Source organism: Ovis canadensis, chromosome X (assembly GCF_042477335.2).
Source record: "Ovis canadensis isolate MfBH-ARS-UI-01 breed Bighorn chromosome X, ARS-UI_OviCan_v2, whole genome shotgun sequence".
Taxonomy (NCBI): domain Eukaryota; kingdom Metazoa; phylum Chordata; class Mammalia; order Artiodactyla; family Bovidae; genus Ovis; species Ovis canadensis.
In genome coordinates this window covers 134540241-134557524 of record NC_091727.1, presented here as the reverse complement: position 1 = coordinate 134557524, position 17284 = coordinate 134540241, and the positions used below count along the sequence as shown (strand labels likewise).

General features: G+C 42.8%; 1 protein-coding gene across 17 annotated transcripts in view; it reads left to right on the top strand.

The window, feature by feature from the left end:
* The window catches only part of SYTL4 (synaptotagmin like 4), a 90990-nt gene extending 78530 nt beyond the window's left edge, over positions 1–12460 (top strand). For 14 of the 17 annotated variants that reach the window (XM_070291077.1, XM_070291073.1, XM_070291084.1 and 11 more), the window contains 5 exons: positions 48–209; positions 4236–4344; positions 6283–6382; positions 7405–7613; positions 9805–12460. In XM_070291077.1, the coding sequence (XP_070147178.1) occupies positions 48–209; positions 4236–4344; positions 6283–6382; positions 7405–7613; positions 9805–9953 (729 nt within the window). In that variant the 3' untranslated portion in view covers positions 9954–12460. The remainder of the gene's footprint in view (positions 1–47; positions 210–4235; positions 4345–6282; positions 6383–7404; positions 7614–9804) is intronic. The other 3 variants (XR_011446241.1, XR_011446243.1, XR_011446242.1) reach the window with 1 other exon arrangement.
* Positions 12461–17284: the final 4824 nt, after the last annotated feature.

The following is a 17284-nucleotide window of genomic DNA, read 5'->3' as shown; positions in this document are numbered from 1 at the left end:
GAATTACTGTGAACTAATCATCTTGGGTATCTCCTTTCCTTTCACAGTATGAAATCCCAGAATCTCTGTTGGCCCAGAGAACTTTGCAATTCTCGGTGTGGCATCATGGTCGTTTTGGCAGAAACACTTTTCTTGGAGAGGCAGAGGTCCAGATGGATTCCTGGAAGCTTGATAAGAAACTGGATCATTGTCTCCCCTTACATGGAAAGGTAGGCTGCTTTAACAACTCCTTACAGAGCTTACATCTGAGGTCGAATTATCTGCAGAGACTTATGCAGGAACAGTTTTGATTGTAGTTTGTGGAACTCTTGCGCCCCCTGCTGGGGCTTCCTAGTTTAACAGTAATTTCAGATGCTCTTGGACAGCAAGTGTCAGTCATCTCTTCTGTTACAAGCCAGGTGAACGATGAAGCCATGGTTCCCCTTTGAAGTCTTTCATATATATGTGTGTCAAGCTTTGCTTCCTAATCTTCCAGAGTCTGGGTGTATCCTAACATCCTGACTTGTGCCTTTTCTCCAAGCTAACCTTTTGGATGTATCCTAATCTGTGCTGGTTTCCCAAACTACCCTTTTCACTACAGAAATGGGAAGTAAACCAATTTATGGAGCTCCACTTCCCGTGCTCGTTGTCATACAAGCCAGGGGAAGTATTACTTTGAGATGGAATCGCAGGGGAGAGTGTAGCAGAGGGTGTCATATTACCTGGGATCTGAGTGTGGACCTGGATTTGAATCCAGACACTGTGATTTGACAGCTAGGTAAATTACTTAACTTAAAAACTAACTTAGGTAAGTCACCTAAATTCTGTGGGCCTTAGTTTCTTCATCTATGAAGTGGAAATGATAATAATATTCTCTTCTGCAGGATCGTAGACAGAGTACCAATCAGTGCCTGGCACATAAAAGATGTTCAGTAGGTTATTGTCATTCTGGTTAAGATGAAATTGCTAAAACAGAGTTAGGATTTGCCTCTTTTTTTCTGTTAAAACTATGGTATACTATATCTAGTCCTTCTTTTGTGAGTGTAACTGTAGGAGAAATTTCTGGTGGTGGAATTGCTGAGTCAAAGGAAATGAACATTCAATATTTTGAAGCGATTGCCCTCCAAAAATATAGTAACAACATTAAAAATCTCCCTTTAAGTACTAATACAAATAGGAAAGCCAGTATAATAAAACTATAGCATATTATTAGAAGTTTAGAATTTCTTAAGCATTTGGCATATAAGTCATTCTCTCAAGGGCCTACAGTTGATGCAGTTCTAATGGAAATGTCATTGTAAACCATCATGAACTAGTGCCAACAAAGAATGCGTTCCATCAAAAGGAAAACCTGCACTGAAATGGAACTGTTTGCTCTTTGAAATTATTTTGAGCCAGAATGAAAATATGCTCAAAATGAAACAAGTACGCCAATTATGCCAATTTCCAGCTAAGGTGAAGCTCACAATCTAGAGACTAACAAATTGTATAGATATTTTATAAACAACAAAAAGACCACTCCAGTATTGCATACTTATTTTAACTGAAAACATTCTCCATTTTTTGTCTCTGATTTTTCTTTTTTTTTCTTGCCCTAGTGATCCGTTTGCTCCCATTCAGTTTTCTCTTCCTGGCATCCACCTCCCTATCCTTCTATGTCTCTTTCATCCATTACACTGCCATGCATTCTTGGTATATGGTACATTTTTCCAGACTGATGGGGATTATGCCTGCCTTGTATTGCTATACTTAAGAGCTGAGTCCCTATGTTAGAGGAGCCCCCGTGAACATAGGCAGTGAAAGAGCACCTCTGATCTGCACCAGCTCATGCTCTGGATTCCAAGGCACAAGCATGCCAAGAGAGCCAGCAGAGTGAAACCATCCTGCTCCTCATGGCACTTACTGCTCATCCCTGACACCCACTCATTCCCTCTTGCATTCTTTCAGGAAATATTTGTAGAGCACCTGTATATGCCAGGTACATTGCTAAGTGTCAGGCATGCTAGGATGAACAATGATAAAAAACACTTGATTCCTGTCTCCTGGCATTTAGATTCTAGTGGTAGAGAGAGTCATTAACCAAAAGTAACATAAAATTAAAATTGTGGCATATTCAAATCTTAGTAACAGAGTTTCACCGAGCCCTCAAATATCTGCAAGCTCTCTTTTTTATTTTATTTTTTTCCAGAAAGAATTCTTTTTATTTCTAGATACTCTCAGAGAGGAAAAAAATAATATGTAGAGGAATAAAAACAGTATTCAGAAGAGACTTCTTACAAGCAACACAAAATGCAAGAAAATAATGGAGAAATAATGTTTTGAGGATTAAATTATTATTATTATTATTTTGTAATGAATGCAAACTTTATTCTGCATTATTTGCTCATCTTATTATTTTCCCCTTTCCACTGTGGCTCAGAGGTTAAAGCGTCTGCCTCCAGTGCGGGAGACCTGCATTCGATCCCTGGGTTGGGAAGATCCCCTGGAGAAGGAAATGGCAACCCACTCCAGTATTCTTGCCTGGAGAATCCCATGGATGGAGGAGCCTGGTAGGCTACAGTCTACGGGGTCACGAAGAGTTGGACACGACTGAGCGACTTCACCACCATCACTTTCTCTTAATGGAGAATTTAGAATTAAATTATTGATGATTTATTTATACTGGAAATATCAAAGTCAACACACATATTTATGGAATTTAGAAAGATGGTAATGATAACCCTGTATGCGATACAGCAAAAGAGACACAGATGTATACAACAGACTTTTGGACTCTGTGGGAGAGGGAGAGGGTGGGATGATTTGGGAGAATGGCACTGATACATGTATACTATCATGTAAGAAATGAATCGCCAGTCTAGGTTCGATACAGGATACAGGATGCTTGGGGCTGGTGCACTGGGATGACCCAAAGAGATGATATGGGAACAGAGGTGGGAGGAGGGTTCAGGATTGGGAACTCATGTACACCTGTGGCAGATTCATGTCAGTGTATGGCAAAACCAATACAGTATTGTAAAGTAAAATAAAAAAAAAGTAGGAAAAAAATAACATTAATGATATTATTACAATCCTCAAATTATTCAATAATTCCAATTAATTTAAAATGAAAAACTAGTATAGGAAACAACTGCCTTCAGAGCATTTACGTGTTGACTTTGACATTTCAAGTATAAATCAATCATCAATAATTTAATGCAAGCTCTCTTTAAAAAAAAAGACTTCTGATCTTTGAAAATCATACAAGTGATACTTGCCTTTCTCATTAAAAAAACACTATAGATATAGAGAGAGTAAAAAGTGAAAGCCCTTTTTCCTTTCCCCATTCTACTCCCTTCTTTAGAAGATACAAGTGTTAAGTTTGTCTGTATCTTTCTGGGTTTTTCTATGCAGTGTAACATAGTGCTTAAAAGCATGGATTCGAGAGCCAGTCTGTCTGAATTTGAATCCTGGCTCTACCAATTACTCTGTGACCTTGGGCAAGTTACTTAACTTCTCTGTTCCTCCGTTCAATAATCTGTAAAGTGTGGGTAATTGTACTCATGTCACAGGGAGTATCTTGAGGATTAAACAAAATGATATACTTAAAATACTATAACAATACCTGGCAGATATAGTAAGTACTGTATGAGTGATAATGATCATAATCATTATTAACATATATATATTCACATATACAAATAAGAATATGTTTTAATATAAGTGGGATACTTTTTCTGCATCTTGCTTTGTTGACTTAACAGTACTTCTTGGATATCTTCCCCTGTTAGCGTGTAGAGAGTCACTGCATCCTTTTTGAGGCTCACATGCCATATGCCATACGAGGGCATTAAAATCACTCATGTAACCTTTCCTATATTGATTGACATTTAGATTGTTTCCACTTTGGGGCTATCACTAACAATGTTGGTAACAAGATTCTTCAGCATGCCATTGGTCCCCTGTCATTTTGTATGGCAGCCTTGCTTGAAGACGTTCAAGGGTATTGGGAATCTAGTAACAGTATCCTCATAGTAGCAAAACAGTCAGCATCACAGAAGACTCTTTGTTAGCTCTTCTGCAGCTCCTTCTGAAGAAACTGCCTAGAATCCTGTGGCTTCCATGGCCTAGGGATCCAGGATGGTATTCATAAATAAGGAGGAGGATACTTTTATGCTGTGAAGCTCTTCCTGAGGGTAATTTTAGATTTGCCTCTGTGAGAGGTCTCAACAGTCTGAATAGCCCAGCCTGACCTATTGGGTTTCTCTGTGTTTCAGATCAGTGCTGAGTCCTCGACTAGCTTGCCAGCACACAAAGGCGAGTTGGTGGTTTCATTGAAATATATCCCAGCCTCCAAACTCCCCGTTGGAAGTGACCGGAAAAAGAGTAAGTTTTCTTTGGGGCCTTGGATTTAACTCTTAGTTTTCCACACTTGATCTGTGCAAGGTTGGTACTGGCTAGTGGCTAGCATTATTGGAGAGACCAGATTATGATTCACACTGGATTGTCTTCTAAGGAAGATTTCTGTAGTAAGTAAGCCATTTCTGTTTTTCAACCGGAAGGGAATGCCTTCAAGTTGAAATTGTTTTTTTGATGCCATTAAACTAACTTGGTCTTGGTCCAGCTCTGGAACGCTACTAAGAGGTGAGAGCAGAACAGAAACTTCAGGACTGAGAGGAGGTGGTTGGAAAGGGTGGTGTATAAGTATAAGGGACAGGAAGTTGAAGGCTGAGGAAGAGTAAGTCAACGCACCAGGCACTGTACTAGTGACTGTGGATATGTAGGTGAATAAGACATGATTTTTGCTCTCCCTTGTACAGCTTATTTTAGAAAGAATGACAGTCATCTGCTCAAAGAACACAGATACAGGAGTGATGAATTCTGTCTGGTTGTATTTGGGAGAGGTTTAAGGAGGAAGTAATGATGATATTTGACTTAAGACTTTACCAGGCAGAAAAGGAAGAGAGTGGGGTGAGAAGAGCACTTTCTAAGAAGAGGAGATAGCAGGAGCAAAGGTTTGAAAAAAGCATGGTAAATGTGAGGTGGTGTGTGACTATGAGGCAGTTAACTTCTTAGTTAAGTGGGGCTGGAGTTCTGATATATAGATGTGGGAGTGGAGATGAAATTGTTGATGGGGTTGGAGCCTGGCTATAAAGGGCCATGGATGTAATGGTAACAAGTTGAACTTGATGCTTTGGCAATGCAAGAAAATAAAGAAATTTAAAGAAAAATTTCTTAAAAAGTTCCTTGCAGCAAGGTCTAATCTATAGGGTTTGGGGAAGTCAATGAGATTTCCAAGGAGGGTGTGCAGGATGACTAGAGAAGAGAGGCAAGGAGAGAAGCATGAGGAACAATTTAAAGTATGAAGCGGGGGAGGAGAAGCCAGTGAGGTAGAGGCTTATCAGAAGAGAGCCATGCTGGAAGAGAGCTTGAAGAAGGGAACAGGGTTGTCAACAGTATTGAAATACCACTGGCCTGTCAGGCCCAATGAGAAGACGCACCTCCTCGGCATTAGATTACATTTTCAGTGGATCTCAGTGGAAGCAGAAGCCAGATTTCACTAGAAACTAGGCTGAGTGAATGAGGCAAAGTAGAAGTGATGCATGTGGACTCTATTTTCTAGGAAAATTGATGGTGAAAGAAAAGAGAACAATGGAGGAAAGCTTGAGAAGGAGATAGGGTGAAGGGAAATATTCTTTCAAAAGAGTTTGAGAATGCATGTAAGAATTAAAGATTTTAAAATTTAAAAAAGAAAAAAAAAGATTAAAAAAAAATAATAATAAAATAAAAGCAAAAAAAAAAAAAAAGCAGAAGTGAGATTAGCTTCTGTTTAGACTGAAAGGAATGGAACCAGTAGAGAATGAGATATTAAAATGTGCACTGGGGGTTGAAATTGATGATGCCTGATGAGTCTTGTTGCCATGGGGATGGCATCCAGAACAGAAGTGGAGGAGTTCCCTTTTTTCAATCATTCAACAAATTTCAGGCAACTTTATTTCTCTATGCCTCAATCTTCTCACGTGTAAAATGAGGACAATGATAGTCTATATCTCATATAATTGTTTTGAGGAATAAATGCTTAATGTAGAATATGGCACATAGCCAGTTTTCAGTAAGCCTTTATTGCTATTTTTGTTATGACTTGAGTGCCTGTTGGTCACTGTCAGGCACTGTGCTGGGTACTGTGAATACAAGGCAGGTGTGGTCCGCTTATCGTGGAGCTGGCTGTCTTCAGGAACCAGGAAAGAAAGTGCTATGTAGATAAAGCTCGAGAGAAATGTGAAGGTGTCAGAACTCATTTGCTTTGGCTGATATCCCTTCCAGGTAAAGGTGGGGAAGGGGGAGAGCTCCAGGTGTGGATCAAAGAAGCCAAGAACCTCACAGCTGCCAAATTAGGAGGGACTTCAGACAGCTTTGTAAAAGGGTGAGTCCATGGACCAGCTCAAATTAACCAGTTTCAGGACATGAGCACTCAGAGAGGAATCTAGCTAAACCTTTCTCTGTGGATATTATCCCTGTGTGTCCTGCCCCTTCCAGCAGCCAACTTTGCTCTTGAAATTAGGTAATGGCCCAACCTCCACTACTGTGTTGGCACTGGTTGGGGCTCATTTTGGATTGAGCTGCAGTGCTGATTTCCAAAAGGGAGAGTGGTGGACAGTTAGATCCAACTTTTCCTTTGTTATAGATTTGTGCTCTTAATCCTGAATAAAAATCTGCATTCCTTGACTGTCAAGATGGGGACTCAGGACTTTGTTCCCCACAGTATTTAAGCAATGCCAGCTTTCCCCAAGTTACAGTTCACCCCCACTGATTTCAGTTCTCTAGCAAATATGAAATCATGTTTGGCAATGCGTATGCTTATTACAGTGCCAATACTTTGGCCACCTGATGTGAACAGCCAGCTCATTGGAAAAGACCTTGATGCTGGGAAAGATTGAAGGCAGGAGAAGAAGAGGGCGAGAGAGGGTGAGATGGTTAGATAGCATCACCAATTCAATGCAGATGAATTTGAGCAAACTCCAGGAGATAGTGAAGGACAGGGAAGCCTGGCATGCTGCGGTCCACGGGGTCGCAGAGTCAGACATGACTTGGCAACTGAACAACAAGAATTGCTTATTACTGTTGTTTTTTTTTTTTACCAAAGAGGACTTTGCCCAATAGAGGTGGAACCAGATATTCAAAACCCATTTTTGGTGGAGTATAGACAACAGCTCCCTAATAACATTGTGTTAATTTTCTCTCCAGGATAAAGGCATTGAATCAGGTGAAGGATCTAGTGGAGGTGGTAGGAACTGTGCTTCCGCATATTCAAAGGAGGGAGTATGTGTTCTTGGATCCCAGTTTTGACTCACCTTCCTGAGCTAGGCCTGTGGGAGAGGAAAGGGGAATTTAGAGAGATGTTGCCAGCTTTGAGTAGGTTGTTGACTCCTCCACACTGTCTGCCAGATACCTCCTTCCCATGAGGAACAAGGCCAGTAAGCGTAAAACTCCTGTGGTGAAGAAGACCCTGAATCCCCACTATAACCATACGTTTGTCTACAATGGTGTGAGGCTGGAAGATCTCCAACACATGTGCCTGGAACTGACTGTGTGGGACCGGGAGCCCCTGGCCAGCAATGACTTCCTGGGTGGGGTCAGGCTGAGTGTCGGCACAGGTGAGAGCTTCTCCCCTCACCCTCACTGTCTTCAGGGCCTCTTAGATATTTCACTCTGAACAGACCCATCGCTCTCCCTGCCTGGGCTTCCCTGGTGGCTCAGATAGTAAAGAATCTGCCCATAAGGCAGGAGACACAAGTTCAGTTCCTGGGTTGGGAAGATCCCCTGGAGGAGGGCATGGCAACCCTCTCCAGTATTCTTGCCTGGAGAATCCCCACGGACAGAGGAGCCTGGCAGGCTACAGTCCATGGGGTCACAAAGAGTCGGACATGACTGAGCCACTTTCGCTGCATAGCTCCTCCCTGCATAGCTCCTCTATGTCAAGAGTTGTCTTCTTTCCTTTCAGTGAACATTCAGACGGATTTACTGAGTGCCTAATATGTGCAGGGCTGGAGGGAGGCCAAGCTCATGCACTGTCAGGTGTACAGATAAACAGTACCCTGAATGCCCAGGGATGCCATCAGCTTCCCACCAAAAACATCCCCAAATGTCCCTATATCTGTACCTCTGATTTCTACCTTCCATCCTGTTATATAAAAGAAGGGGCCCTTCCTAGCAAAGGCCAAGCTCTGTCCAAGTGTTCTAGATCACAACACCCTCACCTTCTCAATGACCTTTCTTCTGGAATCTCCTGTGTCTCCTGTCTAATCAGTTTTATTCTACCTCCCTATTGGAGGTGAAAGTCGATATGCTCTGGTACTTCTAGTCTTAATAAACAGAAACAAACCTTCTCCTGAGCCCACGTCCCCCCTCTAATCTCTGAAAAAGAATCGTCCCCATGTCCTCATGTCTCCTTTAGTCTTCAGTCCACTGTGATCCCACCTCTGTCCCACCACTCCACTGAGCAACTGCTTGTGTCAAAATTTTGTTTTCATCATTTTAGAATTTTCACGCTATTTAACATAGCTGATCACTCCCTTTTTCTTGAAATAACTTAGCTTCTGTTGACACCACACTTTTCTCTGGGGCATCCTCATCCTCTAGCCAAACTTGCAATATTGGTGGTTCTCAAGGCTTAGTCTTGAATACTCTTTTCTGTCGCTACAGTCTGCATTCCTGTGACTGAATATTACTTGTATATTGTTAATTCATACAAAGTATTTAACACAAAGCATCTAGAGTGATGTTCTTACAAATGTAAGCCAGTTCATGTCAGTCCCATGCTTAAAACCCTTCAGGAGCTCCTACTGTACTTAGGAAACAACCCAAAGTTCTCACCATGCCAAGAGGCCCCTCTGTGATCTGGACCCTCTGTTCATTTCTTATCTGTCCTGTAATACTGCTTGCTCACTGTGCTCTAAACATGCTGACTAGCTTTGTGTCCTCCAAATATACCAAGTTTCTCCCCACTTTATAACCTCTGCTATTAGTGTTCTTTCTGTCTGGAAGGGCTGCTTCCTTTCTATCTTTCAGCTCCTGACTCAAATATCTCCTCAGAGGGGCCCAAAGACCACTTCATCTAAGGGAAATGCTGACCTAGGCACTACAAATAACTCTGTTTATTTACTTTATGATGATTATCTCACTCTTGTTGGTTTACTTCTGTATTTTCTATCTTCTCTATTCAAACATAAGCTGCCTGCAGGCAGAACTTTTTCTGTGTTGTTCATACTGTATCTCCAGAGCCTGGAAGAGTACTTAGTACACAGCAGCCACTTGATAAATGTTCCTGAATGAATGAATGTACAAGAGAATAGAAATGAGGCCCCGCATGATCGAAACTTCAAGCCTGGAGTCTGCAGCTAGAAAATAAAAGTGTTCAGCTCTCTTTCTTCCTTCGTCCCTCTTACCCTCTGTGTCTCCTTTCCTCCCTGCTTTCTTCCTCTCTCCCTCTTTCTTCCTTTCTTCCTCCCTTCCCTACATTCCCCTCCTCTCCCTTTCCATCATAAGTCAACTTGGCAGTAACAGAATGGCCCTAGCTGTAATAGCCTTAGAATAAGAGGTCTCGAGCTACCGTGTACCATTTGGAGCCCTATTTTATCAACTTTAAGTCTCTTGATGGAATCTCAGGAGCAGAGAAATATGGCAGTGCAGAGTCAACAGGGAGCTGTTCCCAGAACACTGTCCCCATTAGCCCATCTTCATAGCGCATTGTCTTTTATGGGATGCTGCCCTTAATGCATAACGCATCTTCCTCGGCAGGCTGAGGAGTGGGATCTCTGTTCAGCCTCCTCTGGTGTTTTTCCTCAGGGATCAGTAACGGGGAAGTGGTGGACTGGATGGACTCAACTGGGGAAGAAGTGAGCCTGTGGCAGAAGATGCGACAGTACCCAGGGTCTTGGGCCGAAGGGACTCTGCAACTCCGTTCCTCAATGGCCAAGCAGAAGCTGGGCTTGTGAGCCCTGTCCTGCTCTGCAGGTCCATCCCTGTCCAGGGCAAGTCAGAGGAAGCGAAGAAACCAAGGGTGAAGATTTATAATTTGTGTGTGTGTGTGTGATGTATGTGTGTGTATGTAAATGTGTATTTCTACAGCCCTCATTATGCTAGAGTGATGTAGACTTCCCCTTTTTAAAGCAGGCTCAAGAATAAGGGTCTCTTCAAAATATTTTTATTTGTGCATTAACTACTATATGTTTTCAGAATCCTGGATTCTTATATCTTTATGAGATTTCATTTATCTTTTAAAATAACTTGTTAATCACCTGTCTTGCTATCCTGGTTCCTCCTTCCATAGGAAGCCCTGGCTGCCTTTGGCACTTGTACTGGTCTGTGTTTCAGGGTATGCCTGGTCTGACACCAGGGCTCTGGGAAGCAGGGGTGGTTTACTAAAGACAGAAGAAGATTGGAGAGAGGTGACTGGGTCCCTTCTCTCTTCTCCATTTTATGCTTTTCACTCCATTTCCACCTTGACACATTTCTGAAACTTAGTTTTTAACTCTTGTTTGGAGCAGTTTCCACCTTGCTTGAGTCTAACAGTTTTCCTGGAAATGCTAAGAAGTCTAAGTTGCTTCCAGTTCTGAACACCTTCCCTAGACCTCTGCAGGACCCTTATGATAGAGTTGCTTTAGAAGAGCACTTTAGTTAGATAATGGCCTTTGGACTAGGTCACAGGCATGCCCAGTACAGGCTTTTCAGTGGTTCCAGAGGACCAGCAATGGAGGATCTCTCAGCCCGTGCTGATTCTTTGCATTTTAAACTGATATAGCAGTTGTTAGAAAGCTCCTAATGGAATAAAAGACATTTTCGCTCTCACATACCACATCTTTTGTATTGTTTGTGTCCGCCATGTGTTACAGTCTACACACTTTGACTGTGTGGATCACAGCAAACTGGAAAATTCTGAAAGAAATGGGAATACCAGACCACCTGACCTGCCTCTTGAGAAATCTGTATGCAGGTCAAGAAGCAACAGTTAGAACTGGACATGCAACAACAGACTGGTTCCAAATAGGAAAAGGAGTACGTCAAGGCTGTATATTGTCACCCTGCTTATTTAACATTTATGCAGAGTACATCATGAGAAATGCTGGGCTGGAAGAAGCACAAACTGGAATCAAGATTACCAACAGAAATATCAATAACCTCAGGTATGCAGATGACACTACCCTTATGGCAGAAAGCAAAGAACTAAAAAGCCTCTGGATGAAAGTGAAAGAGGAGAGTGAAAAAGTTGGCTTAAAACTCAACATTCAGATAACTAAGCTCATGGAATCTGGTCCCATCACTTCATGACAAATAGATGGTGAAACAATGGAAACAGTGACAAACTTTATATTTTGGGGCTCCAAAATCACTGCAGATGGTGGCTGCAGCCATGAAATTAAAAGATGCTTGCTCTTTGGAAGAAAAGTTATGACCAACCTAGATAGCATATTAAGAAGCAGAGACATTACTTTGCTGACAAAGGTCTATATAGTCAAAGCTATGGCTTTTCCAGTAGTCATGTATGGATGTGAGAGTTGGACTGTGAAGAAAGCGGAGCGCTGAAGAATTGATGCTTTTGAACTGTGGTGTTGGAGGAGACTCTTGAGACTCCCTAGGACTGCAAGGACATCAACCAATCCATCCTAAAGGAAATTAGTCCTGAATATTCATTGGAAGGACTGATGCTACAATACTTTGGCCACCTGTTGTGAAGAACAGAGTCATTGGAAAAGACCCTGATGCTGGGAAAGATTGAAGGCAGGAGGAGAAGAGGATGACAGAGGATGAGGTGGTTTGATGGCATCACTGACTCAATGACCATGAGGTTGCACAAGCTCCAGGAGTTAGTGATGGACAGGGAAGCCTGGCATGCTGCAGTCCATGGTGTTGCAAAGAGTCGGACACGACTGAGCAACTGAACTGAACTGTTATATCAGCCTGAATAGCCAGCTATGGTCTAAACCAGTCCAGTGTTTTCTCTGGGCTGGGCGCTGTTAGTGTCCAAGAGAGTGGGTTCAGAGAACACAGCTTTTCTGACCTCTTTCTTGAAGTGGTTTCAGTTCCTATTTTTTTCCTCTTGTTTCCCTAGATGTTGACCTAGATGTAACCTGGGTGTGGTGGGTTGAAACCTTCCTGAGAAGGGTCTGTTGACCTAAGGTTCATTTTCTGAAACCCACTGTCCCAAACTGACCTTTTAATTCTCACCATTTTCCCTTCCCAAAGTCATCTGTAAAGGGAGTCTATACTGGAGAAGAAGTTCCTTTCAGTAGAGTCGGCTGCCAGCTGCCTGTCCTGTGAGGCTGCGGGGTCACGGGTGGACACTGTGGCTTCTGTTGTATGTGTGAAGTGAACAAAATAGTATTTGGTGTGGATTAATATTGCACTGGAAAGCATAATGGGATCCTGGACTGTCACTTGCTCCTTTGTTCTCCATCCCCCCTGAAATGTCCGTGTGCTTCAATAAAACTTTCTTTCTTGTCAAGTATTTGCATTCCCTAGTTCTCTAGACACTTTTGTCTCTGATGTCCTGACTGTGTTGTTGATTTTCACATGGTTTGAAGGATAAGAACCAAAGTGACAAATGCCCTTCCCTAAGCATCATTTGCCGACTCAAAGAAAAGTTCCCTCTCCTCACATTACTGCCTGATGCCTCCCCTGAGGTCTGATGCATTGGTCTGTATGTTTGGTAGACAGGGAGAGAATGAGAATGCTTGCCTTTCTCTAAAGTATCAAAGGAACTCCTCCTTTAGTCTTGCAGCCACCCCCACCCCATCTCTGCAGCTTCAGGAAGGAGAGAAAAGTACACAGGGGAGGAAAGACATCCTCTGCTGTTTCTGGATCTTTTACTTTCTCTAGGAGGGAGGGCCTTTTCTATCACTCCTGTTTCCACTATTTAGTTTTGAGAGATAAAGAACCCAGATGCCTAGTGACCCATGTCAAAAATAAAGCTCTGGGTTTCTGGGTAAAGCCCAAGTGATTCTTGATCTCTTGTACAAAAGGGCATGAAAATATACTGAATGCCTCTTGGATACAAAGCTTTCTGCTAGGCATATGTTATTTCCCTGATTTCTCCAAGTCCTTATTGAAAGGTTGCTGCTATGAGCTGTGAACCAAGCTACAATTTTTGGCCTCTGGAGGAGAGGAATTCGATCCGGGGCCAGTGATGAGGTTTGATTGCTCAGAGATTTTTGTGTAATAAAAGTTTTATTAAAGTATAAAAGAGATAGAGAAAGCTTCTGAGATAGATATCAGAAGGGGACAGAAAGAGTGTCCCCTTGCTAGTTTTTTAACAAGGAGTTATATACTTATTAAAGTGAAAGTGAAGTCGCTCAGTTGTGTCTGACTCTTAGCGACCCCATGGACTGCAGCCTACCAGGCTCCTCCATCCATGGGATTTTCCAGGCAAGAGCACTGGAGTGGGGTGCCATTGCTATATACCTATTAGCAAGCTGCAAAACTGAGAGAGTTACACTAGGCCCCTCACCCACACGTGCATTTTGAGATAGCATTGACACAAGGTGAGTCATCCAAGACCATAAAACAGTTGACAGGAATCTTGAAGAAAGGCAGTTCAGTCACTCAGTAGTGTCTGACTCTTTGCAACCCCATGGATTACAGCACACCAGGCTTCCCTGTCCATCACCAACTCCCAGAGCTTGCTCAAACTCCTGTCGAGTCAGTGATGCCATCCAGCCATCTCATCCTCTGTTGTTCCCTTCTCCTGCCTTCAAACTTTCCCGGCATCAGGGTCTTTTCCAATGAGTCTGTTCTTCACGTCAGGTGGCCAAAGTATTGGAGCTTCAGCATCAGTCCTTCCAAAGAAATCCCAGGGCTGATCTCCTTCAGAATGGACTGGTTGGATCTCCTTGCAGTCCAAGGGACTCTCAAGAGTCTTCCCAACACCACAGTTCAAAAGCATCAATTCACTGATGCTCAGCCTTCTTTATGGTTCAACTCTCACATCCATACATGATTACTAGAAAAACCATAGCTTGACTAGATTTCCAAGCAAATACATAGTTCATTAACATAGCTTAAGGGAGACATTTCCATGAGAAAATGCATTGGCTAGCTCAAGGTTTGAGATAAAGTTTAAGTTCAAGCGGAACTTAATGTGTTGTCACCATGACAACAGATTAATAAATAAATTTTAAAAGAAAAAAAGCTCTGCCACTTCTAGTTTTATTTCCTCCTGGCACTTGGGGACCTCTGGCCTCACTACTGAGGCTGTTAAGACTCATTATGAACTAGGAAAACTTTCCTTTGCACAGATGAGGAAAATCAGCCCACTCTCAGGCAGTAGAGTGGGGATGTGAATCAAGGTCGGAGTCTGCTGGAACATGCTGCCTCCTGTGAAGATGATATGCGTGTCAGGCCAAGATTTGAAGGAAGGGAGGGATGGCTCTTCTGAAATATCACAAAGAGAGGAGTTTTGCTCACAAGACAGAACAATCAGAATGCTTTGATGTTACCTAGTCAGCAGACTGACGGAATAGCTTGTGTGTGTGTGTGTGTGTGTGTGTGTGTGTGTGTGTGTCTGTGTGTGTGTGTGTGTGTGTGTAGGCCCTAGAGGGTTGGGTCTAGTAAGCCCTTTGGGTCTGGCTGTCAATCTGACTCCACTGTGTCTCCTCCTGTTTTAAGGAGTTAGAATTTCCTGACTATTATTCCAAAGGAAGTAACAGTAAAATCTGACTGAAAGAAAGCACGATTAATTTGTCTTGACTACACAATAAAGTGAAACAAAACAAAAGCTCCTGAATTTTTTTGAGCTAGAGGAGCATTTATATAGAGAGTCAGGCCCAGGTGGGAACTCTGATTGAGAGGCCATAGGCCTCCTTGGGTTTTCACTCAGGCCTTTGACCCTCTGGAGCATGAGTGAGAAAGACAAGGAAGGCATTCATTTTACCCGATGTGCGATCTTTGCCTTTGGAGCCACAGACCCTGTCTGACCAGAGATTTCCCACATTGACTCACTATATTTTGCCTTCTGCCCATAACTTGCTTCCTGCCTTTCAGAGCTCCTGTATTTCCTGGGAGGTAAAAGGGACCTTTGTGCTCCAAATTTGATCATTTGTTATTTGTCCAATTCTACCCAGAAACTGCCTTTTAATTTTTCTTTTTTTTAATTTTTATTTTTACTTTATTTTACTTTACAATACTGTATTCAAAATAGTTTTCACTAATCAGCCCAGTAGAAAAGATTCTCTATGACTCACCACTGCACCCATAGGTCCTGGACATTCGATTTCCATTCCATCATTCTGCTTCAGACTGAGTTTTCTTGGGTCGGGAGCTTTTCTTTTCCCTCTTTCCTCCTTGGCAAACTCTTGAGTTTTCCATCTGAGTGGAATTACAAAAGATGAAAACTCCTTGCTTAGAGTTTTCAGCTGTCTTTAAATGAAAAGTAGAAAGAGAAGCAGAAACAGTATAACATCCTGTTTAGGAACAATGGCTCTGGAGCTAGGCCATTTTGGTTTAAATCCTGACTGCCACTTGTGAGCTCAGTGATGTTTGGCAAGTTTCCTGACCTCTCTGTGCTTCCACATCTGAGCTGTGTGATCTTAGGCAAGTTGCCTAACCTCTCTGTGATTCCACATCTCAGCTGCATGACCTTAGGCAAGTTGCCTAACATCTCTGTGCTTCCACTTCTGAGCTGTATGATTTTAGGCAAGCTGCTCATCCCCTCTGTGCTTCCATTTTTGAACTGTGTTATCTTAGGCATGTTGTCTGACCTCTCTATGCTTCCACATCTGAGCTGTGTGATCTTAGGCAAGTTGCCTGACCTCTCTGTGCTTTCATTTACGAGTTGTGTGATCATAGACAAGTTGCCTGACCTCTCTGTGTGTCTCCTTCTGAGCTGTGTGATCTGATGCAAGTTGCCTAACATCTCTGTGCTTCCACGTCTGAGCTGTGTGATCTTAGACAAGTTGCCTGGCCACTGTGTTCTTCTACATCTGAGCTGTATGATCTTAGGCAAGTTGCCTGACTTCTCTGTGCTTCCACTTTTGCATTGTGTGATGATAGGCAAGTTTTCTGACCACTCTGTGCTTAACTTCTGAGATGTGTGATTTAAATTAAGTTGCCTCACCTATCTGTGCTTCCACAACTCAGCTGTGCAATCTTAGGCAGGTTGCCTAACCTCCCTGTGCTTCCATATGTGAGCTGTGTGATCTTAGGAAAGTTGCCTAACCTCTCTGTGCTTCCATATCTGAGCTGTTTCATCTTAGGCATCTTGCTTTACCTCTCTGTGCTTCCATATGTGAGCCTTATGATCGTAGGCAAGTTGTCAGACATCTCTGTGTTCCAAATATGAGCTGTGTGATCTTAGGCAAGTTGCCTAACCTCTCTGTGCTTCCACATCTGAGCTATGTGATCTGTGGCAAGTTGCATAACCTACCTGGGCTTCCACTTAAAAGCTGTGTGATCTTAGGCAAATTGCCTAACCTCTTTGTGCTTCCATATCTAAGCTGTGTGACCTTAGCCAAGTTGCCTAAATCTCTCCTTCCATATCTCAGCTGTGTTGTTTTATGCAAGCTGCTTAACCCATCTGTGTTTCCACTTAAGAGCTGTGTGATTTTAGGCATGTTGCCTAACCTCTCTGGGCTTCTACATCTGAGCTGTGTCATCTTAGGCAATTTCCCTGACTTCTCTGTGCTTAAATTCTGAGCTGTGTGATTTTAGGGGAATTGCTTAACCTCTTTGTGCTTCCACTTCTGAGCTGTGTTATCTTAGACAAGTTGCTTGACCACTCTGTGCTTCCATATCTCAGCAATATGATCTTAGGTAAGTTGTGTAACCTCTCTGTGATGCCATAGGTGAGCTGTGTGACCTTAGGCAAGTTGCCTGAACTCTCTGTTCTTCCACTTGTGATCTTAGGTAAGTTGCCTGACCTCTCTGTGCTTCCACTTTTGAGCTGTTTGGTCTTAGCAAGTAGCCTGACATCTCTGTGCTTGCACTTCTGAGCTGTGTAATCTTAGGCAAGTTGCCTGACTTGTCTGTGCTTCCACTTATGAGCTGGGTGATGTTAGGCAAGTTGCCTAACTTCTCTGTGCTTCCACTTCAAAGCTCTGTACTTAGGCGAGTTGCCTGACCTCTCTGTGCTGCCACTTCTGAGCTGTGTGTTCCAAGGCAAGTTGCCTGACCTCTCTGTGCTGCCACTTGTAAGCTGTGTAATATTAGGCAAGTTGAGGGACCTCTTGCACTCCATATCTGAGCTGTGTTCAGTTCAGTTCAGTCGCTCAGTCCTGTTCCACCCTTTGAGACCCCCGTGGGCTGCAGCATGCCAGGCTTCCCTATCCATCATCAA